Here is a 24,261-nt window from a genome sequence, read left to right on the forward strand (position 1 = left end):
AGAAGAATGAAAGCCCCAGATGAATGAGAAGATAACAGGGTAATTTACTTAAGGGTGTGTTAGTGTTAATAGATACCAGTGACCAGGAACTTACTTGTAAATGTCTTGATTGGTTTTTTCCCAAAGTCAGTGTGGAAAAATTGGAGCTTGCTCTCTATCCCTAGCAAAAATCCAGGACCAAACAAATGAAAAATAAGGTTTTTCAGTAAGGCATCTGATGGAATTATCTTATAATAACGTAATGGTTAATACGGAGAAATGTAGGTTGGGTAATAGTACATTAAAAGGTACTGGTCTGATTTTTTAGAGAGTTCTCCAGGTGTATGCTGCCAGATTCTATCCTTGCCCTGCTTTTTAAAAAGACCTAATAAGTTATGTGATTACTTGTGTGCTAAGCACTATTCTGGGCTTTTTATATGAAGCAACTAATTTAATCATCACAGTATCCCTGTGAAGTAGATACTAAGGAAGGGCATAGAATACCTAAAAGATAGATTATGAAGCCTAATAATTTAAAATTATCCCTATAACTCTAGGTTAACCAACAAAGGATATTGAAAAGTATTAATTAGTTTTTTCTGTAGGAACAAATAAATGATCAATTACCAGAAGGAAAAGACCTGATTTTACTAATTAATTTGTTAAGAAATGATCTGGAGGTTTTTTTGTTATACAGAGTTTCTGAAACTAGTCGAGAGAATCAAAAGACATAATCACTCATTACTCTATATTGGTCAGGGTACAATAAAAATAATGGTTAAATGCACTCGAAAGACTGATTGGTACATTTCCAGAAGATGACAGTATACAAAATAGTTGCATTCAGAAAATGGAAAGGAACAGTGGAAGTTAAGGGAAGGTATGTTTAGAATAATAACAGTACAGAGTCATTTTCTAAAACTATCATCATGAAGTAGGCTACCTTTTCTAAATTAATTTTTCTGTCAGAAGCCAGGCAGACTAAGTTAAAATAAGGGAGGGGTAAGGACAAAGGGGTTACAAAAGAAATTAAGCACAGAATTTTATTTATTTTTTTTACAAGAAGATTTGGAAATTCCGTAGGCCCTCATATTACATTTGAGGAAACAATCCCAGACAGCTGTAAGTCTGAGAAGCAGGATTAAAAACCAGTCTTTTGATTCTGATTCTCTGTTCTTGAGGTTAAGTTGATTTGGATTAAAAGTTAAGTTTAAATTTGACCTGAGATTCTTTGCAATTCTTTTTTAGAAAAGGGGTTAATTTTGCTAATGACTTCCCAATTTTAAAAATAAATAAGGAAAGTGTAGAAAGTCTAAGCTTGATGAAGATGAAGTTGGTGTTTTTTTTGTGTGTTCACTAAAATATGAATAGAACTTAGAACAGTGCTGATGCATTGTGGGCTCTCAAATTCTGATACAAGGTTTGTTGAAGGCAGTGATTAAGAATGTGAGCCATGCACTCGGTATGAGATTGTTTCCATTTACCTTTTTTTTTTTTTTTTTTTAGCACTGTGCCCTTAGGACACTTTCTAAGGGTTTTCTTATCTGTGAGCATTAAATTAGACTTTGCTGATCTTCCCTTTTTAAAATACAATGGAAATCATAGTATATAAATATCTTTCTTATTAGTCATTTCTCATTACAGCATAAGCACTTTTTGCACATCCTTTCTAAAGACTACATAGTGTTTATATAAATTACTATGACTTCTTGAACCAGTGTTAGGCTTTAGATTGTTTCTAGGAATTTGTTATTAAAACATTTCATTGAACCTGTTGGTGCACTAAGCCTTGTCCATATTTAACATTTCCCAGGACAGGATTCCTGCTATGGAATTAAGGGAAGTACCTTCATATTTTGATACCTGTTATCTAAACTGAAATTCATTAAGGTTGCACCAGTTTGCCACCATAAAACTATATGAGCATTTTGTTCTTAGTCACTTTCTCAATATTTTTAAATCTTTTATTTTTGGTAGTTAAATAATTCATCTACATTTTTGATTGCCAAAATTGAAGTTTTTCATATGTTTTGTGTTTAATGAATTAGCTTTAAGACTAATTTGTCTTACTGTCTTTGAGTAATTCAGCAAGCAAGTGCCTGCTATACCGTAGGCACCATTTGTCTAGACACTGTTGATTTAGCATTGAACACAAGTTTCCTGCCCTCATGAAACTTACATTCTAGTACTAGTTTAATGTATATTGATTTTGCTTAGTCTTCAATAATAACATAATTTTATTTGCATCTGTTTTCCTTAGGTTTGAGTATAAAAGCTTGTATTTTTTTATATAACCAAAAATTGATCCTTTTGTAGTTTTTTTCCTTTTTATTTCAAACCTAGAATGTCCCGATCCAAAAATTTGATTAATACTGTATGTGCATTTTTATCTAATTGTTTAGGCATTTAATTCTCTCTGGAATCTTAAGTTTATTTTCCCCCCATTTAAAAACAATATATATTTACATAGTGGTCCTTTCCTTCCATCTCCCCCCTCCCACCTTTTTTTCCTGGTGGTATCTTTATATCTTAATTTTTTGTAAACAAGCATCCATTGAGCTGCCTACCTTTTCCATTTTTATGTAACTGGTGGTTTTTTTTATGAATTTCCATTTTGTTTAATGGTACTTGAAAGTTTTGGTGGTGCTGGCCTAAAAAAATTGACAATGCCACAGAAATGCAGTTTAGCCAAATTATTAGGAACTCTTTGAAGGGAAAGGTATTAACATTTCTTACCTAACGTCCCTTGAGTGGTATATGTTTTTTTGCCTTTTAAAAAAAAACCCAGAATGGATAGAGGCTAAAGAAGTCAGGAAAGATGCTAGAAGGGAAAAAGCTCTTTTTCAATTCTCTTTTGACATGTACATAGAGGTGAGGTGAGACTTGAGCCTAATACCCTTGTTTGGGAACTATTTGTAGAGTCTTAAAAGGAAATGAAATAGCTGTATCGGATTTGGTTCACTTTCCCTTAGGGTAAGAAAAACCATCTTAACCTCTTGCCCTGCAGGTATGTGTGGTAAGACTGGAGACTTGAGACTAGTTTTTGCAGCTTCCTGGCCTTTGTTTTCCAGATCATATTATTGTATTCTTTTTTTGTGTGGTAATAAGAACTATAGTCCATACATTAAAGAAACACAACTTGAAAGTCACGATCTGAGTCATTTATCTTCAATAGTGGCCTTCAAATTAATGTGATCATACTGTTTGTTGTAAAAGCATGTACGGTCAGTATATACATGTGTATACATTTATAAATTGCATGATTATATTACTGTATTTGTGTTGTAAAACGTACAAAGAAAGAGGGCAGAGATGAAATAAGCAATATTAAAGTTTACTTGTTGTCAATGCAAAAGTCACTAGAAAAGTGGATGCTTAATTTCTAAGTGTTTAAAAACTTCATACTATCATGGATCGATATCTGAGGAACAATGTACATGTGTTTTATTACTAGTATTATAACTTGGTCTTAAAAATTTGGCAGACTTATCAGATCTCATTAAGTGGCCATTTATTTCATAATGTCATGGTTAAAGAATACAACTATGATTACAAGTGTCAGCTCGCAAACTCTTATTAACATTTTCTCTAAGATTCTTCTGTAGGAGTTTTCTTTAGCCACTTGTCTATTTGTGATGGCAGTTTAGATAGCTAAATTTGTCTGCTTAATTGGGCAGATATAAACTAATAAGCTAAAAGCAAATGAGTGAGTGCTTCATGTCTACCTCATGTGGAGTTTCTCCACTCTTACCTCAGAATTCCTTAACGTATGTGACGTGTGATGTGAACTGACATAACTCAGCAAGGCCTCTCCTGTAAATACATAATAAATATATCTAAAAACTAATTTTTGTCTTTTGGGAAAAAATATATAGTTCTAATGTTTTCTTCCCATGCTCCATTGGGTCACCCTCCTTATACCCTACTTTAGAGAGACAAGTGATTGAGAATATTGGATTCTTTGTAAAGTGGCAGGACATTGAGAAGAAATTGGGTTGCATTATCTCTAGCAATCACCAGAAAGTCCTTATGACATTTTTAAAGTTGTAATTATTATGGATTATAGATTGTATTAAGGCTTTAAAAAACACATTTCAGTTTGACCTTTTTAATGTTAATACTTTATTTCACCAACAGAAATCTTATTAAATGAATTACAATTTGCTAAAGTAACCTAATGGTGAATCTATAAAGATAAGGTGGTTGACTGTCAAATGTGTGTTAAATTGTTACTGATCATAGTTATAAACATTATGCTATGTTATCACAGCTGTTTGAGATGGAGAACGTTTTTACTGTGTCATCAGATCCTCATCCCCCTCCTGCAGCCCCTCCTTCACTTTCTTTACCTTTATCTTCATCTTCTACCTCATCTGGGACTAAAAAACAAAAGAGGACCCCCATGTATCAGAGATCTGTAAGTCAGGGAAGCAGTCGTCCCAGCTTGTTTGGCTTTGTGTTAGAGCATGACTTAGGAGGGCCGCTCGGTTTGGTTGTAATACCCTGAAAATTTACTTTCTAACTTCTAATCATTCCTCTTAAATCTTAGAAGTTTAGTAGTTTAGGGCCTTGCTACTCAGAATTGTGTCCAAGAATCAAAAGCATTGGTATCACCTTGGAGCTTGTTAGAGTGAAGATTCTCAACTCCCTGTCCCCACTGAATCACATTTTGTATTTTAACCAGACTGCTAGGTAAACTTAAATTAGAGAAACAGTAGGTTGGAGCCCAGATTGTAGGTGTAGGCCTTCTTGGTTTTAATCCTCTGCCATTTGACTTTGGCAAGCCATTTAATCTCTGTTTCTTCATTGGTAACATGGGGATAATAGTATGTTTTGTAGGCTTTTGTAAAAATTAAATGAGTTACTATATGTCGAACAGTAGTCTAACATGAAAGAACTAGAACTTCACTACCTATAGATTTGTTGGCTTTGATTTGCGTGATTTGGCCATCCTCCGCACACTGTTTAAGTACTTATACTTGGGTTTATCTTTCTGAAATTTCAGTCATTCTTTTCTTATCCTAATAAAAAATATTTTTAATAGTGCCCATACTGCATTTAAATAAAAATACTTATAAATCAAATTTCAATGGAAGGCTCTAAAACTAGTTGTAAAGATGTAAATATGTTGCTGCCATAGTAAATCAATTATAGGCCTAACCTTTGCTCATTTTTGTCCTATTGTATGCTTCACTTAAACTAATAAAATAATTTGTTTTTATGGTTTTACTCAAGAAAAAAGGAAATATCCAATATGATACCAGTTTGATGATCTAAACAGGTTCCATTGCATTGCATTTAAGTAGCTCCTCGTCACTAAATGTTCACTAAAGAATGCTTTATCTGATCATAGAAACAAATGATAACAGTATTTAGAGATTTCATCAATGTCTGAAGCATGTGAAAAGATTTACTTAAATGTACTTGTGAAATGATTAAACATTGTTAGAATTGATGAGCTTTTGTGATTTTGGAGTTTTGTCTCAGAAAATGCTTATTTTCTAACTCATTTATTTTGGGTTGTCTTCCATTATTAAAACCTAAGCATGCATTTATTCTTGGTATTTTCTGTTTTGAAATAAGTACAATATATAGAAAGTTTCTTTCACTGTTTTAACCTCTACTGAAAAAATTGCCTTTTAAGATGCATGGCTTACCAAATAATATTAATGATTGCTTAAATTTAAAAATAGGTGTTAATAAATTTCGTAAGGAGGAGTCCTGATTTGGGTTGCCATCTCTTGGCTGTTGTTAAGCTTTGTACTGAAATTGTTATAGTAATTTAAAGTTAACAGAAAGGCAGTTTTTAGTTTTATGGTTGCTTTACCTTTAACACTAAACTCCAGAAATTCTATTTGTCTGGTAAGTGAAAATTCTACCATAAATTGGGGCAGTTCCCCACATGAATTCAATTTGCTCTGAAGTGTTTTATTAGCTAAATTAACATTTTGATAATAAAAGCCCTTGATCTTCTCTTTACCTATTTTACCTTCATTTTCTTTGCCTTTCTTTATTAAAGATTTAGTTAATCAGACTTACTATACTGTGGGGATAATGTACGGATCTGTATATATTGAGTTCGTTTTCTTTTTAAAACAGATGAGCTTTGATCCAAACCTTCTTCATAACAATGGACACAATGGGTACCCCAATGGTACTTCAGCATCACTGCGTGAAACTGGGGTTATTGAAAAACTGCTAACCTCTTACGGATTTATTCAGTGTTCAGAACGTCAAGCTAGACTATTCTTCCACTGTTCACAGTATAATGGCAACCTGCAGGACTTAAAAGTAGGAGGTAATCTGTCAGTTCTCCTTTTTAAAAATAAAAAACAATGAAATTTCTTTTGCATATCAACTTGCTCTTGAGTTTTGGCCCTTAAATTGTACCAATTACTGAAGTATGTTCATGTGAACTAGCAGAATCCTGATTTCTTTTGGGGTAGTCTTTTTGAATGATGAAAGACTAATTGGCTAAAAAATATTTTGGGATATTTTTTAAATAGTTACTTGGATGACTTAATTGTTATTCTCCCTAATGACAATTTAGCTGTATATTAGATTTTAAGTCACTATTTAACTTTGAAAATGTTAATTTTGATTTTTACCAAGTATTATTTTTGGTAGTACGTTTAAAAAAAAAAAAACTTTTCCAATGTCACCACTTGGACTATTTGGAAAATCATCTGGGTGAACACCATAGAAGTCACTTTTAAATGTGACAAATGCATGGCTTATTAAAGGACTGAAGTTAAAAGGTCTCAATGTGTCTGAAAAGTATCTTTGAGAAAAGTCAGAATAATAGTTAATATATTTAGCATACCAAATATTCTGAACCCTACAAGAGCATTACTTTGTTTAATCCTCATTTCACAGATGAGGAAACTGAGGTAGGTGGAGGTGGAAAAAAAACTTGTCAAAAGTCGTGGTTATATTACCTCATTTGCAGTATGTGTGAATGACATGGTAACTTAGAGGACATGAAGACTAAGAGATGGCTATCTTAGTCTGAAGCGGTGACTCTGAAACATTAACATGTATCAGAATTAGCTAGAAGGTTTATTGAAATACAGGTTGCTGTACCTGATGCCCAGCGTTTGTCTTTTGAGTAGGTCTGGAGTGGAGTCCGGGAATTTGGTTTCTACTAAGCTCCCAGGTGGTGCTGCTGCTGGTCCAGGAACCACACTTTGAGAGTCAGTGGTCTAAGGCGTTTCAAATGCTACATTAAATTTAGCTTCAAGTGAGGTACCATTTGCCAAAATTAGTCCAGAAACACAGCACTTCCTTTATTTTAGATGATGTTGAATTTGAAGTATCATCTGACCGGAGGACTGGGAAACCCATTGCTGTTAAACTGGTGAAGATAAAACCAGAAATCCTCCCTGAGGAACGAATCAATGGACAAGTTAGTGACTTTGATGTTTTGTGTGTTCTTAGGGCCCTGCATTTGTGTATCTTTCACTTTAGAAAAGGAAGATTTCCCCCATCTCCTCAGATTGCACGTAAGAGAGCTATAGCATATAAAGATTACTATTTTAAAATTATATCAGAAGCACTGGCATTTCTTGACCTGAAATAAAAATACGGTCAAGACTCGATTTGGGTTTTTATGTATAACCCTAAGTCTATACTTACAGTCAGTTTATGTACTGTAAGTTTGAAACTTGGCAGCGTGACATCCTCTTGTGGATCATATTAAATGCATCCCTATGTATAGTATAGAGGATATTAAAATTCAGTTTATATTGCACAGTGCTGCTCCTGAAATGATTAGCAATGGAAATTTTTTTTTTTTTGACTGGTAGGTTGTGTGCGCTGTTCCTCACAACTTAGAGAGTAAATCTCCAGCTGCCCCGGGTCAGAGTCCAACAGGGAGTGTATGCTACGAACGTAATGGGGTAAACTTGTGTATTTTTCTTAAACCTTTGCCTGATCCACCATGTGATCTATAAGCGTACTTTACAATTCAAAGTAGAAAACATAAGCTGCAGTTGGTAAAATCAGTTTTAAATTTGGTTTCTAAGAGACTTTGAGTGCAGCTTAATCAAAAAATTTTTTAAAATCCACAGAACTTCCAAATGTCTTAGCTTGCCCAAAAGTGTGACCTTAGTTAGAACATTAAGGAAAAATGCTCCTTATACTCACTCTTTTGGGGGTTGAGGAGGGGATCTTTTTTCTGGTTCTTTTTAAGCACTAACTTCAGCTTTTTTGTTTGGAATGCCTTATATAAAAGTTGTGTTTTTTTTGAAATGTAACTACAGTCTCTGGGCAAATGCTTCCAAGTGTATAAGCTTTTTTGAAGTTGGATTGCTGCTCAGCTGTGGACTCGCAGAAGTCATCAGCATCATGGAGGGGAAGTGTGTGTTTATAAATGAATAAAGCAATGTACTTCTCATAAAGCATTTAATTTTAAGAACTTTAGCTTAAAATGCAAATTTAAGAGAGATTGAACAAAACAAATCACAGTATACAGTGGATGTGCATCCTGCCAATATAGTGATAATAACTTATTAATTCGCAGGAAGTGTTTTATCTGACTTACACCCCTGAAGATGTAGAAGGGAATGTTCAGCTGGAAACTGGAGATAAAATAAACTTTGTAATTGATAACAATAAACAGTAAGTTCTTTTTTCCCACCTACATAATCTTTTTTTGTTTTTTACATAAGAAATGTGAAGCAAGTTAAAAACCTGGCTTGTAAATCTGGATAATTTTCATGATCTTTTAAACTTGCATTCATCAGCTAAGCATTTGAGGGTCTGTTCTGTGACAGGCACTGTGCAGAGTATCTATCAGAAATAGGAAGATAATTAAAATATGGTCAGAGCTTTCAAAGAGATGTTCTAGAGGTCAGTGAAAGTTTTGCAAAAGCAGCAGTACTTTTTAGGGATTCTGGGAGTCATTTTTGGGTAAATGGCCAAAAATTTGAATTGATTCTTAGGAAGATGAAGTTTGAACTTCCCATAGTCATTGGAATCTTTGAAGGGTTTTAAATGGGGGAGTATAACTGTTCTGGACCATAGGAAGTGGTGGAGATGATAGACTTTTTAGAGAGTAGGGATGCTCTACTAGAGGCATTGATAGAAGTGCTAATATGAAAGATGAGGCCTAATGTACATTGGCCAGGGGTGGTTGGGTGGAGAAGTCAAGTCACATTGAGAAGGTAAAATCAAGTTTTATAATTGATCAGAAAGAGGTGTGTATTGGAATTAAGGAAAGGGAAGTCCCAAAATGCCATGTTTCTGGCTTGGGCTGCTAGACAGATGATGGTACCATTAATTGGACTAAGGAGATAGAGCAGAAAATATTAAGGGTAGAAGAAGAATTATTCTGGCATTTTGAATTTGAGGTGTCTGTGGGTATTTCTCAGTGAAGTTACTGTTGCATGTGGAAGTCTGAGGCAGCTATTAAGGGCAGGAGATAGAGCTATCAAATTTATTAGCATTTAGTAGTTAAGGAAAGTAGTTAAAACTCGGGAATAATTATTTTTATACCATTACAGAAGGAAGTTAAAAATAGGAAGTTGGAGAAAGTGCTAGTAATGCACTTTGCAGTAGCATAAGGAAAGAAAAGTTCCAAGAGCATATGCAGAATTATTAGCCTTTACTTCTAGAAGGAATCATATTGAGTTGTGGATGTGGATGTTACTAATTCCAGTCTGAAAGCCTGTTTAATCTCAAGTAGGAAATTATGAGATAGGGCTTGAGTTTGAGGGTTGAAGCCAAAGAAAGGGCTTTATAAACTAGTTCTTACATGATCCAAGTGCTTGTACTAAATCCTTTGTCTATAGTTACTGATCCTCAGAACAGCCTAACCTCTATAAAAAGAGGTTATATTATCATAAAGCAATTTGTCTGAAGTTATGCAGCTTTTAAATAGATACTTAAATCCCAATCTAGCTCTAATGCCTTTTCATTGTAGTAAATTGCAAAGGCAAGTAGGATTTTTCCAGTGTCTTAGTTACTCTGTTAAATTTTTAAAATAAAAGGCACAATTGGGTTACAATTTGTCAAAGAACTAAGGGACACAATTGCTTGGTCTGCAGCTCTTCTTAAAAACTATACCAGCAAATACTGCATGTTACACAGTCTGTGCTATCTTTAAAATGAAATCAAATTTACTTTCCTGTTACTCAAAGATGGGACAGTATAGCAACATGTAGTATCTCTACCTAATTTCAGTGAAGGTGAAGGTCTTTATTTTTAAAAGAATGTCATTACTTTCCTATTATCACTGCATTTACTCAGCTTTCTTTTATGGCTATTTAATCAGAAATAATGGTTGAAATAGCTAAATTCATCACTCATTGTAAACAGGGACCATTTCTTATTAATCTCTCTATCCGCAGTACTTTTGTGTGCCACACATAAGACCTCAGGTGTTCAATGCATGACCTTCCTGAAATTTGAGTATTCGCCAACTTTAGTTGCATACAGTTTGTAGCCTTATTTCTTCTGTTGAATAGAAAAGCATAGGGTAGACATGGTGTTTATTTAACAGTTCAAGAAAAAAATGATGTGTGCCCAATTAAGAAGGCTAGGGAGTTTGAGCAAAAGTCCTTTGTGTGTGAAGCCATATGAAAAGAATCAGGTCATAAACCTTAACATTTGCTCTTAATGATGGCATTGAATTCTTCAGGCCTCAGAAAACTTGTTCTACACTCATCATATCTAACCAAGTCAATGCATTTTATATCCTTCTTTGATCTCCCTATCCCCTCCCAATTATTCCTTTCTAGTACTGGTGCTGTAAGTGCTCGTAACATAATGCTGTTGAAAAAGAAACAAGCCCGCTGTCAGGGAGTAGTTTGTGCCATGAAGGTAAGTATCATCAAATTTGAGAAAATTTGAGTTTTTTCTTTGACTACTTTGTCTTTTATACTTCAAACCCAAGCCTTTTGTTTCTACTCTGTGTCTTTACAAATATTTCACTGTTAACCTCAAAATAATCTCTTAAAATTCCTTGGTTGTTACTAATTTATTCAGTTCTTCAAAATGGGCCATTTAATTGATAATATTGAACTACACCAAATACATTGTTTCCATTCTAGTATAATTTATGAAAGGCTTATTGATTATACATTGTACTCATAAATATGTACACTGAGTAGTACATAATGTTCTTGTTACTTTTTGGTTTTTGTTTGGTTTTAGGAGGCGTTTGGCTTTATTGAAAGAGGAGATGTTGTAAAAGAGATATTCTTTCACTATAGTGAATTTAAGGGTGACTTAGAGACTTTACAGCCTGGAGATGATGTGGAATTCACAATCAAAGACAGAAATGTAAGATAGTTAACTAAATCTTTGGCCTTTTAAGATCAGTAGTGAATTACATTTTTAGGAAATACAAAATTACGTGGTTTCCACCCCCACCCCCAAAATCCCTCCTGATTTAGGGTAAAGAAGTTGCAACAGATGTGAGACTATTGCCTCAAGGAACAGTTATTTTTGAAGATATCAGCATTGAACATTTTGAAGGAACTGTAACCAAAGTTATCCCAAAAGTACCCAGTAAAAACCAGGTAAACAGTCTTTTTCGATAGAGTCTTCTTTTGCCTCATCAGTATAGAATAATATGGTATATGGACATTTCATTCCATTCATTAATGTAATTGATAGTGGGACAATTAAATATTTCTGGAATATGTATAATTAAATGAGAAATCATTGATGTCCATGAATATGGGTCTTTTGGTTTTGTTCGCTTGAGTGATAAAAAGAAAGGGGGAAAAAGAAGAAATGCTGGTTAATTTGGGAAAAAAACAATTTCAGTGGGCATTTGTATCCATCCATCCACCCCCACCATTTATTTTGTGTGGGAGGTGAGGATATGAGATCAGTGTGGAGTCAGCTCTAAGGAAATGTGAAATAAAAGGACTGAAATTCTTTTCCTTAAATAAAATCAGTATCAGAGTGCAGGATCTTAACTTAGTGTTGTGATTTTATGGTTGTATCATGTAACGACAGAACACAAAGCTTTCAGATTGGTCTTACGTTGTGAACCTTTTTTCCCTTTAGGGAACTATTATAAATAACGTGGGTTTGGTACATGTTCTTCTTGTTTGACTTAGAACTAGAAAGGATGAGACATCACCAGCTAAAATAGCTTTTCCTTCTCATCAGAATGACCCATTACCAGGACGCATCAAAGTTGACTTTGTGATCCCTAAAGAACTTCCCTTTGGAGACAAAGATACAAAATCCAAGGTGACCCTACTAGAGGGTGACCATGTCAGGTTTAATATTTCAACAGACCGACGTGACAAATTAGAACGAGCAACCAACATAGAAGTTCTATCAAATACATTTCAGTTCACTAGTGAAGCCAGAGAAATGGTAAGTGTTGGATAGTCTTAGGTATGTATCCAATATTGGGGGAGTGGGGGGACAATGTTATATTTTAGTTCATAGTACTATATTTAGGATTTTTTAAGTTAGTGATGATGTTGGGCAGTACCTTGTTAAGATGATTGAGAACATAAGACATCTGAGACAGTCTGGGTTTGACATTTAGCTCTGCCAATTATCTTTAAGTAGATGTGAAAAAGTTTTAGAATGAAAGCCTGGAAGGATGAGTCCTGAGGTCTTTAGTCAGTGATTGTTCCTTAAATATGAAGAGTGCGAATATTCAAGCCCATCATTGTCAAAGTAGATTTTCCCAAATTGTTTCATAGATCTTTACTAAATACTAACTCAAAGTTAAGTAGGTTTTGTTTCTTTTGCTGTTACAGCAGGACTTTGCAAATTCTTCTTGGTGGTTTTATGTCTAGGAGTGACATATACCAGAATTGTCTTCCAAACATGTTTCACAAGCTCAGTTTTCATGAACTAATTTTCTCAGATGTGTTACAGTTTAGTTCTGTTTAGGGTGATAATATCTTTACAATATTTCTCAGTATTGTTATCAGTGGGATTGGCTACTTTAAATGAAAATTTAAGCTTCTTGCGGCTTTTTTTTAACCTTTACCTTTGGAGAACTGCTCTTGTTTGACACTTGCAATGTGCTTTTAACATGAAAATTTTTAAGACCCAAATGTGTCATTAAAAAAAGAAACTCAAGTAGGATATGGAGTGCATTGTTGAGTAGCTTGGCTGCCATCAGGATTTTAGTAATATTAAATGTCAGAATATTCAGACTGCATTCAAAATTGGTTATAGAATAATCATTTTTATATTACGTAAATATGCAGTATGTAAGTCATTGGTAGTTTGATGATAATTGTGTTTTAGTAGACGTTTCTGTACCTGCCAGTTACTCTGGATATAATGCCCTGTGAGCTCCGATAACTTAGTAAGAAGGAAAAAAAAAAGATGAGCAAAGAATTTCCTGTATTTTACTCTAAGACCTAAATTTAAGTCCTTCCTGCACCTAAACTCAAGTTAAACTTTTGAACTAGAGACTAGAGAGCTGCCTTTGGGTGACTTGAGGTATTTGACATACTGATATGTAGACTGTTTTAATTCCTGGAAGTTATGTTGTCATAAAGCTTGGGCCTTGTTTAAAATCCTGATTCCTGCCACTTACCAGCTGTGTGCTTTGTACAAATTGCTTTACCTCTCTCGGCCTCAATTTCCTCATCTTAAACAAAACTGGATAATACTACCCATCCTCATCTTAAACAAAACTGGATAATACTACCCAGTTCACAGAATTCAGAATGAAGTGGAATACATTGTGTGCAAGTGTTTACATTCAGGTATAACTTTTATGCACTAGGGCATATTGGGTAAAGAGCATCTGGGGAGTATCAGACAATTGCTTAGAGGTTAATTTACCAAGAAAGCAATGAATTTGTATTTAAATGGAAAAATTAAAATGTGAATACAGAATGTGGGTCTCGGTCATTAATACAGAGAATTCCTAATGAATTTAATTTGGCGATGCTTCCAGACTTAAATATTGTTGCTTTGACAAGCTTTCACAGCCAGTGAAAATATTATTTGGGTTTCAGGGTGTAATTGCCGCCATGAGAGATGGTTTTGGTTTCATCAAGTGTGTGGATCGTGATGCTCGTATGTTCTTCCACTTCAGTGAAATTCTGGATGGGAACCAGCTCCATATTGCAGATGAAGTAGAGTTTACTGTGGTTCCTGTGAGTAGTTTTCTGAGAAAAGCATGGGGCATTTTCTTGATGCTCTCTTACTCAGTTTAAAGTTACTTTTGTTTATCATTTGTAGGATATGCTCTCTGCCCAAAGAAATCATGCTATTAGGATTAAAAAGCTTCCCAAGGGCACGGTTTCATTCCATTCCCATTCAGATCATCGTTTTCTGGGCACTGTAGAAAAAGAAGCCACTTTTTCCAATCCTAAAACCACTAGCCCAAATAAAGGCAAAGAAAAGGTAAGCTTCACATGATCAAAATGATTTCTGTTGCTCTTTATTCCTGTTCTGCTTGAAGGCAACTACTGTCCACATAGTGATGGAGTATTGTCTCTTTCAGAATTCCCTGCAATATTAACAGTGAACTAATGTAAATCAAGGTGGTTTAGCCTCTGCATTACTGACATTTTGGGCTCGGTGATTCTTTAGGAGGGCCGAGAGGGTAGCTGTTGTGTGTACTGTGGGGTATTTAGCAGCATCCCTGGCCTTTACCCATTAGAGTCCAATGTGTGACAGCCAGATGTTTCCAGATGCTGCCAAATATCCCCAGATCACCCCCAACTGAGAACTAGTCATCTAAAATGATACTACTTCTAGGCAGTTTAAGACTTTGAAATCTGGGTATACTCAGTTCACATATTTGAACTCCATTTAATGAAAAGTCCATTGTATAGGAAATACAAAGATGTCTAAGATGGCTTTTTCTGTCAAGTAAATAACAAATTGAGAGTTGCATAGAAACAAATTCATTAAGAATATAATGTTGCCATAAAGGTCAGTGAGAGAGTTGTAGTGAAAATCAGTCCTAAACCGGCAGTATCTGGGATGGTTTCACTAAGACAGTAACATTTAATAGGTGAAGATAAATAGGGGAGGGAAGGACATCTCACAAAGGAGAGGTAGGTGAGAAAAACAATTAGTGTTTGTTTAGAAAGTGTAGTTTGACAGGAAAACGGGGTTTCTTTTTCTTTGGTGGGGATGCGTTGGGGAAATAAGGAAAAATCAGGATGCAGCTAGATTGAGGAGATGTTGATTGCTGGTCTAAGGAGACCTTGTTCTATACTCAGAAAAATATTTTTTTGTTGGAGAGTGAGATCAAGTGTGTACTTCAGGAAGATAGTGCCAATAATATGAACCCTAATTGTGGGTGGAGAAAGAAAATACGAAGACGCTGGAGAGGAAATTAATAGTTCAGATAGTCCTTGAACCTAGAGACAGAGATAATGGGTATAGACATAAGAAAGTAATGTAATTTTAGAGGTGTAACTACTTAGTAACCTGGAAGAGCAGGGATAGCATCTTATTACCACTTGCTTTGCAGCTTGGGAAATCACTTTGCTTCTGAGCTTTAGTTTATAAACTTAAAAAATGATAGTCTTCTGTTTTGTTTCAAAAGCCCTCACAGTGCCTGGGCCCTAGTAGGAATTTAAGAAGCGAGAGATATGCTATTAACAATAAAAAGAAAATTCACTGGGACTTATTCCTAAAGACTTTTAGCTCTTGAAATCAATGTCCTGCTTCCCAAATGTCTGTGGCAGAACTGTCTTGATCAAGACAGCGTTTGTGTGAGACTACCTGCTCTTTCATTATTTTTCTCTTAGGCCAACACTGTATCCTATCCTATAATTCTGTGAATGTGCTTATTAAAGTGTATTACACTTAACCTGTTTATGAATCCATTAGACCAGGCTCTTGTGAGCAAAGATTGTCTTATCTATAATATCCTTAGTATATAATATTGTCAGATATTGACTGGATATTGAGGTTAATGGGTAGAAAGAGTTGAGAGGAAAACTGAATGCTAAGATTTTGGTTGACTTCCAAAAGAGTTGATGCCATTGGAGTCAGACCTGAATTCACTAGGATGAATCACTCTTTACTTAAACAAACAAATCCTTAGCACCATTTTGTGCTGGCTGTAAAGTTGGTCAAGTTTATTGTAACCTCTAAGATGTTCCTTACTTACAAAATGAGGAGAGTAGCTGTGGAGATGTTTTTGTCGTACTTTAATTTGATAATACAAAGTGCCTAACATAATTTCTGGTACATTGTAATTGTTCGTTAAATACTATATAGCAGTTACAGGAGGAGTATAAATGATAGAGGAGTAGAAATTAATTGGTTTTGAATATTAATAGTTGGTAATGAGTTCTGGAGTTTAGGAAAGGAGTCAGAGCTAGATGAGGGGTTTTGGGCATTAATTCCCATAGAAATAATAGTTGAAATCATAGAAACAGTATAAATTATGTAGTTGCTGTACAGTGTCATTGTATGGTTCTATATGATGTGTCTGAAATTTCTTAAGGTCTTTTGAAGAACTAATCTCATATTGAGTGATTTAAATGTTCTTGTGGAAGCACTGGTGTATCATATCTTAATCACCTACTTGCATATCAAATGCTTTGAATCCTGCCAGATCAATACCAGATTAAATTCTCATGCATTGGTAAATACATTAACATTGTGAGCAAAAACACTTTGAGGTACTGTGACAAATTCAAAGTAGGTGATAACAGAAACTTCTTACTGTACAGAATTTCCACCTGGTTGAAAATACATGCCTAGTCTGATTTCCAGTTGGCTGTGAGAAGTATAAAATGGGTGTGTTGTGAATATTCATTAAGCCTCCCCTTAGCAGCAAAAACTAGATTCTTAAGACTTAAAAGACCCAGTTATAGCAGATTAAATCATGGGTTAAATCCAAACCACCTTTTTATTCATTAAAAAATCTGTTATTGTTACAGAACACGGGAATAGGAAGTTTCTACTGCTGTGCCAATTCTTCGACCCAAGGGTCTTCGAAAACCATAGTTACTCACAGCTTTTTTGTTATTGATTCTTGGTGTCTCTTCCTTTAGGAGACTGAGGATGGTATTATTACTTACGATGATTGTGGAGTGAAGCTGACTATTGCTTTTCAAGCCAAGGATGTAGAAGGATCTACTTCTCCTCAAATAGGAGATAAGGCAAGATAATTCTGCTTACTTGAGAAGGCATAGTTAAAGGTTGTCATCTTAATCATAAATTCTGCAAAATGGTTGATTGATGAAATTTTGCTAAAAAAGTTTACTGCTTATGAGTTAAATATCTGAGCATCTTCCTATTTAAAAGCATCTTACTCAGAACAGGGTCTAGCATGCTCTTTGTTAAAGCTCTTTGAGTCAGTAAGCATTAGATAAGCTATGCCTAAATCACTTAGTTTAGATAAAATTAATAATAATGGTTAGAAAGATAAAACAGTCACTGAAACATCTTCAGAGTAAAAACACACCAAAGATTTTTACATTGCTGTTCATTTTTGTCATACATAGTATCTTTGTTTTTCTGATAGCCCTCCTTTTGGATCTATAAAGAGCACGCAATGGGGAACAAAACTTAATCCATTGTGAAGGAAAGTGGAATCACAGAAGTGTTAGTTTTGGTAAAAACCTGTTCCATCAAAATATTTACAAAGGACATTTAGAGTGGAAAGCATAGTCTGAGGGAGTTGTGGGTCAGAGTTAATGAACTTGTGTGGAAATAACATGGTACTAATGAACATACTTTTTACAGGTTGAATTTAGTATTAGTGACAAACAAAGGCCTGGGCAGCAGATTGCAACTTGTGTGCGACTTCTAGGTCGTAATTGCAACTCCAAGAGGCTCTTGGGTTATGTGGCGACTCTGAAGGATAATTTTGGATTTATTGAAACAGCTAATCATGATAAGGAAATCTTTTTCCATTACAGGTGAGGAATACCTTTTAGAAACTTAGAGCTTAACCTACTCACTCTTTGGTTTTGGAGTTAAAAACATTTAGTATTGTTGAGTGGTTATATATTTTCTTATCCCAACTTTCATATTGGTAAAATTATGGCACAGTATAAACTAAAGTTAATCATCTGCTTCTATGTAGAGAAGGTGTGGCCAAGTGATACGGAAAGGCCTGTGCTTGCTTTGAACATTGGATAGGAAATGTTCTTCTTCCATGAAAGAATGTCATTTTATATGTTACACCAGAGAATTGTACATTTGATTTGGTATCACAATACAGCATAGTGTTTAAGAGCATGGGCTCTTAGAACTGGACAGTTTAGGTTTAATATTTATGTAACTTTTATCAAATAAAATTAATCTCCTGATAGCTGTTTCATTATCTTAAAGCTGGGGCTGATGGTACCTCTTCATAGTGTATTTCTGAGGATTGAGTAAGTCGGTACATACAATATGCTTAAAACAGTGTCCAGCCTAAATAAGTAAGGACATCATGAATGTTATTACAGAAGGAATACGTGCTGCTATTGATGTTTATGGTAACTGCTTATTCAAATGTCATTTCCTTTCTCCCTAGTGAGTTCTCTGGTGATGTTGATAGCCTGGAACTGGGGGACATGGTCGAGTACAGCTTGTCCAAAGGCAAAGGCAACAAAGTCAGTGCAGAAAAAGTGAACAAAACACACTCCGGTAATGAACTGCGACTTCTACTTATTCAGCCTATGCTTTGGGAGGGAGATGAGGGATAGGGTGAGAAAGGGAGCAGAAACACAGTTGTTCTAGGTCAGTGGTCCTCTAGGTGTGATCCCCCAGATCCTAAGTCACCTCGCCACTTGTTAGAAATACAAGCACCCAGACCACCTCAAAGTCTGGGATGGGCTGTCTGTTTTAACAGATCCTTTATGTGATTCTGATGTACACTGATGTTTGAGAACCACTGTTCTAAATGTTCAAAGTCATTTGCTTTAAGTTTACTTTTTAATTCTATACATTTCTATATTTAAAAAACAAAACAGCAAAACCCAAGATAAAAGTCTCCTTGGGGATGGTGAGAGGAATGCCCTCCCCATCATATCTTAATTTAAAATGTTTTGGAGAAGAGTGAGTTTGAAGGGGAAAAATAATGGGAACTAAAAATCATTGCTGTTTAGGATCTCCAACTTTTAAAAGACCTGCACCTTGCATTTGGCTTTCATCTAAACTCCCCAAGTAACACAATCTCTTTGTGAGACCAGAGAAATGACACCTAACTATGTTCATTTCAATTCAGGAAATATCTTAAGTGCATTCTGTGTTTCAGATACTGGGGGGCACAGCAGTGAAGAAATCAGATAAATCCCTGCCCTCATTCAGTTCATTTTTTTAGTGGAAAGTACAGGCAGACAGGATGAGCAAAATATTGTATGTAGTATGTTTAGAAAAATAGTAATAACATTATTAAGATGAAGGGAAATACACAAGTCTTGGGGTTGCAATTTTAGAGACCAGAGAAGGTCTCGCTAAAAAGATGGTATTTGGTCACCAGGCAAAGGTGAGAGATCAAAACATGTTTTAAATATAAATATTTGGTAATTCCTTAAGCAAATTAACTTTCTTTATTTTAATGATAATTTAGAAGTATTTCAATAGGATGCAACCAGCCATCGTCCTATTTACACTAACATAGGATTAATGTTAACATTTATTCGTTAGCATTTGTTTTGATGATTTTTATTTTTTTCCTGTAGGACAGAGTTAAAAGAGAAGTGTTGAGAGGTGTGTATCTTTTGTTTTGTAGTGAATGGCATAACTGAGGAAGCTGATCCCACTATCTACTCTGGTAAAGTCATTCGTCCCTTGAGGAGTGTTGATCCAACACAAACTGAATACCAAGGAATGATTGAGATTGTGGAGGAAGGTAGGAACACCCCTATCACATTGTTTGAAATCTGCCTTACCTTAAGATGAATACTTAAAAGATTTTAAAATCTGATGGTATTTGTTGCAGTTGTTTTCAGATTCCTTAAAAAATGATTTTCCCCCATCCTTGGTTTTTATATGACTGATAGGTGAGCAGCTAACAACAAAATCTCAGCTACAAATAGCATTTAATCTTGTGTGATTAAATATTCACAATTGGCTGGGTTTAAGTGCAGCCTACAATTTTCTTCTATTATTCACTATGTATTATCAGTGTTAACAAATTTCTAAGTATTTGATTCTATAATAAACATTTAGCTTCTTGTAAATGTTTATAATGTGTCTTAATAGCCATGGGGATCCTACTGTTAACCTCTAGGTCAAGGCTCCCTTTATTTTTCATTTTCTGCTTTTTTTCCCCATCTTTAATAACTTCCTGAGTTCTGGTGCTATGCCACTCCTTATCCCCAAAAGGTACCACCAGTAAGACCAACTTTGTGTGTAAAATAAGTTTGCAATAGAAATGATAGGAAACATTGGATGATTAGTGTAACTGAATTACTCTAATGATGGAGTTGATAGGATTTGAAATTCCAACAAAAGATGATAGGTTGGCTCTCAAAGAGAATAAACTTCTGTCATCCAGAAATCATAGAACAATAAAGAGGGAAAGCGCAGGTCATTTGAGAGAAGGAAATGAACCTTGATAACACGTTCTTTTAACCACATGAGGTTCTTAGAAATTTGTTTTACACAGAACCATTATCCTCCCACATGCATTCACACACACACCCTCCAAAGATGAACTGATTTTATAGCAAATCCAGTCTTTTAATGCCCTGATGACACTATACTCCTAAATGAGCAACTAGCTTTAACTTATGAGATAATGGTAAATTGCCCTTCCTCTATAATGTGCCACTTTCACTTCCTCTCACATGTACAACCCCCAATCCACTTATTCATAAAAACTGGGTATGGCATATAGTCCAAAGCATGGATTTTGTGGAAAAGGAAACTTTTCTGCAATCTCTAAGACTAGAGTTTTCTGGGACTTAGGTCACATTTTCCTATTTGGTGGTGAGAACATCCTCTTTATTTAGGACCACAACTGTAACTTAATAAGACCATGGTATTTGGAGTCAGGTAGACCTAGATCTGAACACCAACTCTTCCTGGCAGTATAACCTTGGACAAATTACTTAAATCTTCTCTAGCTTAGTCTTCATCTTTAAAAGTACAATAGTATCTCCAACCTCAAAAGGTTCTATGAAGATTAAGTATGAATCAGTATAATTGTAACTACCTCTATATAGGCTTCTATAATATTACAATAAATGGTAGTTACTAGTATCACTGCGTCAGACCAGCTGCTTTTAGTCCTTTTGCACGACTTGATGTGTTTGAAATGTGTCCTGTTAAGTTTTGGTTCCTGTATGTTTGACAAGAAAATCTTCACTTAACCCCTATAATCATCAAGAGAATGGTTGAACACTCTGAAGCTTCCTTCTCCTTCCATGTGATGTTTTTTTCCTCTTCTCCACTTCTGTTAATGCAGTGGATTTACCATCTAAGTGAACTAGATAAGCAGCTGAACTCTTTTGTCCAGTTTTTATCCATAGCCTACAGCCAACTTGTTACTCAAGAGTAGAACTCAGCAAATACGGTGACTTGGTTTTGTAAATAAAGTTTTCTTGAGACACAGCCGTGACCATTCGTTTACATATTGTCTTTGTTTTCTCACTACAACAGCACAGTTGAGTTGGTGTTTGATAGAGACCAGTGACAGACATACAAGCCTAAGATATTTACATCTGGTCCTTTAAGAAAGGTGATTTAGAAGAAAGGTGCCTATTACTTTGAAGGAGCCCCCATCAGAGCATTTTAAGAAAGGAGGTGGAATGCCAAAGAAATTTATCTACATAGATTTTGCTGATACCTGGCTGGTTTAATGTTCAGTTGGGTTGGGGTCAGAAATATTTCTGACTGACCGTCTCATATTGTGAACTTGGGAGATAATAATCCAGTGAGTCAGATTAGCAACACGTAGTGCTTCAAAAACCCACATATTAGGTAGTGGGATTGTGAGTAATAGTGTTATTTTTAATTTCATAAATGTGGTTTAAAACTGCACATTGCAGCTAGTAAGGTAATAATGAGCTACAAGTTCTCATTTGCTTTCATTGTAGTCTTTAGCACTTAGGATTTCATTAAAGCTTTTAAAGTAGAACATCTCAAGTACTAAAGATCTTTTTAGGGGACACAATGCATTGTTAGCAACTTAGAAACTTATTAAGCAGAGGGCTTTGTGAAATACTAGCTTTCAGACTCAGAACCCTTTTCTCCTTACAGGGGATATGAAAGGTGAAGTCTACCCATTTGGCATAGTTGGGATGGCCAACAAAGGGGATTGCCTGCAGAAAGGGGAGAGTGTCAAGTTCCAGTTGTGTGTACTGGGACAAAATGCACAGACTATGGCCTACAACATTACACCCCTGCGTAGGGCCACAGTGGAGTGTGTGAAAGATCAGGTGAGTGAGTGGTAGTGTCTGGATCCGAATTTGATCTTTTTATGAGTTGGTAACCAAATAGTAACCAAAACCTTAAAATTATTTCAGCCAAGAGGGAACTACCACCACAACTACCAAATGTTATTTATTTTTTCTTTACCCTTTTTTCAGCGACTTAAGGTAGTTTATAAAAATATGAAGAAAACCACATGAAAAGAAGTGACAGTATTAGCCAAAAAAAAAAAAAAAAGTGTTGGTAACTAACATTACATGGTGAGCAGATAATAAGTATGGAGTGAGATTTCCCAAAGAGAAAGACCGTGAGGTTTTGTGTACTTTATTTAGCTCAGAGCTGCTTTTGTACAACACATAGAACAAAATCACATAGAAGTGTTCATAAAATAAGCTTAGGGCAAACACAACTATTCCTGGTACTAAGATCTCCAGGAACTCCTTGTGCATTCTCAGGACATTTTTCAGTATCAGTGTATTATTTTGTATAGTTGTTTCTTATAATACCATAAGCCAACTTAATTGTAGAAGGGTCAAAACAATTATATGTATAAATAACAGCTCCCTGATGATTTTGTTTAATTAAAAAATATGGTTCATGTAATAGATGAAAGACACAAGATAGCCTTTATCAGTTGTGACAGAGTGAATGATAGTGATTTCAAAGATGTATCTCTTCCCTGACAAGTTTTGCAGACTCCTGCTGTTAGTTGATAGAACCAGCATTAATGCCATGTTTTGTAAATTCCCTTCTAGTTATGGTCAGGCATTCTGCTTCATTGAAAGTGAGGTGCTTTTATCCTCTGTGTGTGATAGGTCCTCTCTTAAGCTATTGTTTTTTTGTTGTTTTTTTGTTGTTTTTTTAATTTCAGTTTGGCTTCATTAATTATGAAGTAGGAGATAGCAAGAAGCTCTTTTTCCATGTGAAAGAAGTTCAGGATGGCATTGAGCTACAGGCAGGAGATGAGGTGGAATTCTCTGTGATTCTTAATCAGCGCACTGGCAAGTGCAGCGCTTGTAATGTTTGGCGAGTCTGGTGAGTTTTTGCTGTTGGGTCAGTAACCTCCCTGTTCTGTCTCTCCTGTAATCTCTGCTTCATCACATCACATTTCTTCACTTTCTATTGCTGCATTTTTTTTTATCCTCTTCTACCACTTTTTTTTTTTCTTCATACTTGAAATATATCCCTTTTACCTCTGGTTCTTCACTGTCCAAACTAAGCCTCATTAATGCCAGGCTAATGAAACAACATTGGGTACTTACTATAAAATCTTAAATATGAAAAGATTGTATAGTACTTGTTTTTAAAGTATTCTTGCTTAGTTCTAACATTAAGCCATTTCTAGGTTATATGCTGTTTCAAATTCTAACTTTATAATTTTATTGATTCTGGATCTGTGCTTTTTTTTTTTTTTTAAATCAGTAACATTGTTATCTGGAGAGGAGCTGGTAGTCAAGAAATAACTGTATTTCATTTAATTTTTCTAAGGTTTTTCACAACTGCTACTTTGTTTTAGATATCTGTGGACCTGGCTTTTTTTATTGTAGACCAGCCTAGGAATGACCCTCACCAAAATGCTGCTTCTAGTTTCTATGCAGTATAAACTTTGAGTTGGGAGTAAAACATAAACTTGTCTGTCCTGTCTTGCTAGTTGGCTGGCTAGATGAGACAAGAGTCCCTTCTTCATTAGACTTAGTCATTTGGGTAGTTAGGTAGAAAACACACTCTTGCAAGTTCTTGGTTTTTTCCCACCAAAGTGTTGCTTGTTTCACATCTTGATTTTGTTTCAGCGAGGGCCCCAAGGCTGTTGCAGCTCCGCGACCTGATAGGTTGGTCAATCGCTTAAAGAACATTACCCTGGATGACGCCAGTGCTCCTCGCCTAATGGTTCTTCGGCAGCCAAGGGGACCAGATAACTCAATGGTATGAGGGTGCATGCAGAATAGAAGGTTTGGGGGAGGTGTGGTAGATGACAGACCAACATACTACTAGAGGTACTGTGTC

General features: G+C 35.3%; 1 protein-coding gene across 4 annotated transcripts in view; it reads left to right on the top strand.

Moving 5' to 3' along the window:
* CSDE1 (cold shock domain containing E1) overlaps nt 1-24,261 on the top strand; it is a 36,075-nt gene that overhangs the window by 10,245 nt on the left and 1,569 nt on the right. For 2 of the 4 annotated variants that reach the window (XM_037019972.2, XM_037019973.2), the window contains 18 exons: nt 4,250-4,396; nt 6,079-6,277; nt 7,275-7,384; nt 7,785-7,877; nt 8,501-8,598; nt 10,719-10,800; nt 11,134-11,262; nt 11,376-11,501; nt 12,103-12,315; nt 13,932-14,072; nt 14,158-14,322; nt 16,941-17,048; nt 17,635-17,810; nt 18,413-18,525; nt 19,613-19,732; nt 22,087-22,265; nt 23,129-23,292; nt 24,048-24,180. In XM_037019972.2, coding sequence (XP_036875867.1) covers nt 4,259-4,396; nt 6,079-6,277; nt 7,275-7,384; nt 7,785-7,877; nt 8,501-8,598; nt 10,719-10,800; nt 11,134-11,262; nt 11,376-11,501; nt 12,103-12,315; nt 13,932-14,072; nt 14,158-14,322; nt 16,941-17,048; nt 17,635-17,810; nt 18,413-18,525; nt 19,613-19,732; nt 22,087-22,265; nt 23,129-23,292; nt 24,048-24,180 — 2,487 coding nt within the window. In that variant the 5' untranslated portion in view covers nt 4,250-4,258. The remainder of the gene's footprint in view (nt 1-4,249; nt 4,397-6,078; nt 6,278-7,274; nt 7,385-7,784; nt 7,878-8,500; nt 8,599-10,718; nt 10,801-11,133; nt 11,263-11,375; nt 11,502-12,102; nt 12,316-13,931; nt 14,073-14,157; nt 14,323-16,940; nt 17,049-17,634; nt 17,811-18,412; nt 18,526-19,612; nt 19,733-22,086; nt 22,266-23,128; nt 23,293-24,047; nt 24,181-24,261) is intronic. The other 2 variants (XM_037019975.2, XM_037019976.2) reach the window with 2 other exon arrangements.

The sequence above is a fragment of the Manis javanica genome, chromosome 4 (genome assembly GCF_040802235.1).
Source record: "Manis javanica isolate MJ-LG chromosome 4, MJ_LKY, whole genome shotgun sequence".
Taxonomy (NCBI): domain Eukaryota; kingdom Metazoa; phylum Chordata; class Mammalia; order Pholidota; family Manidae; genus Manis; species Manis javanica.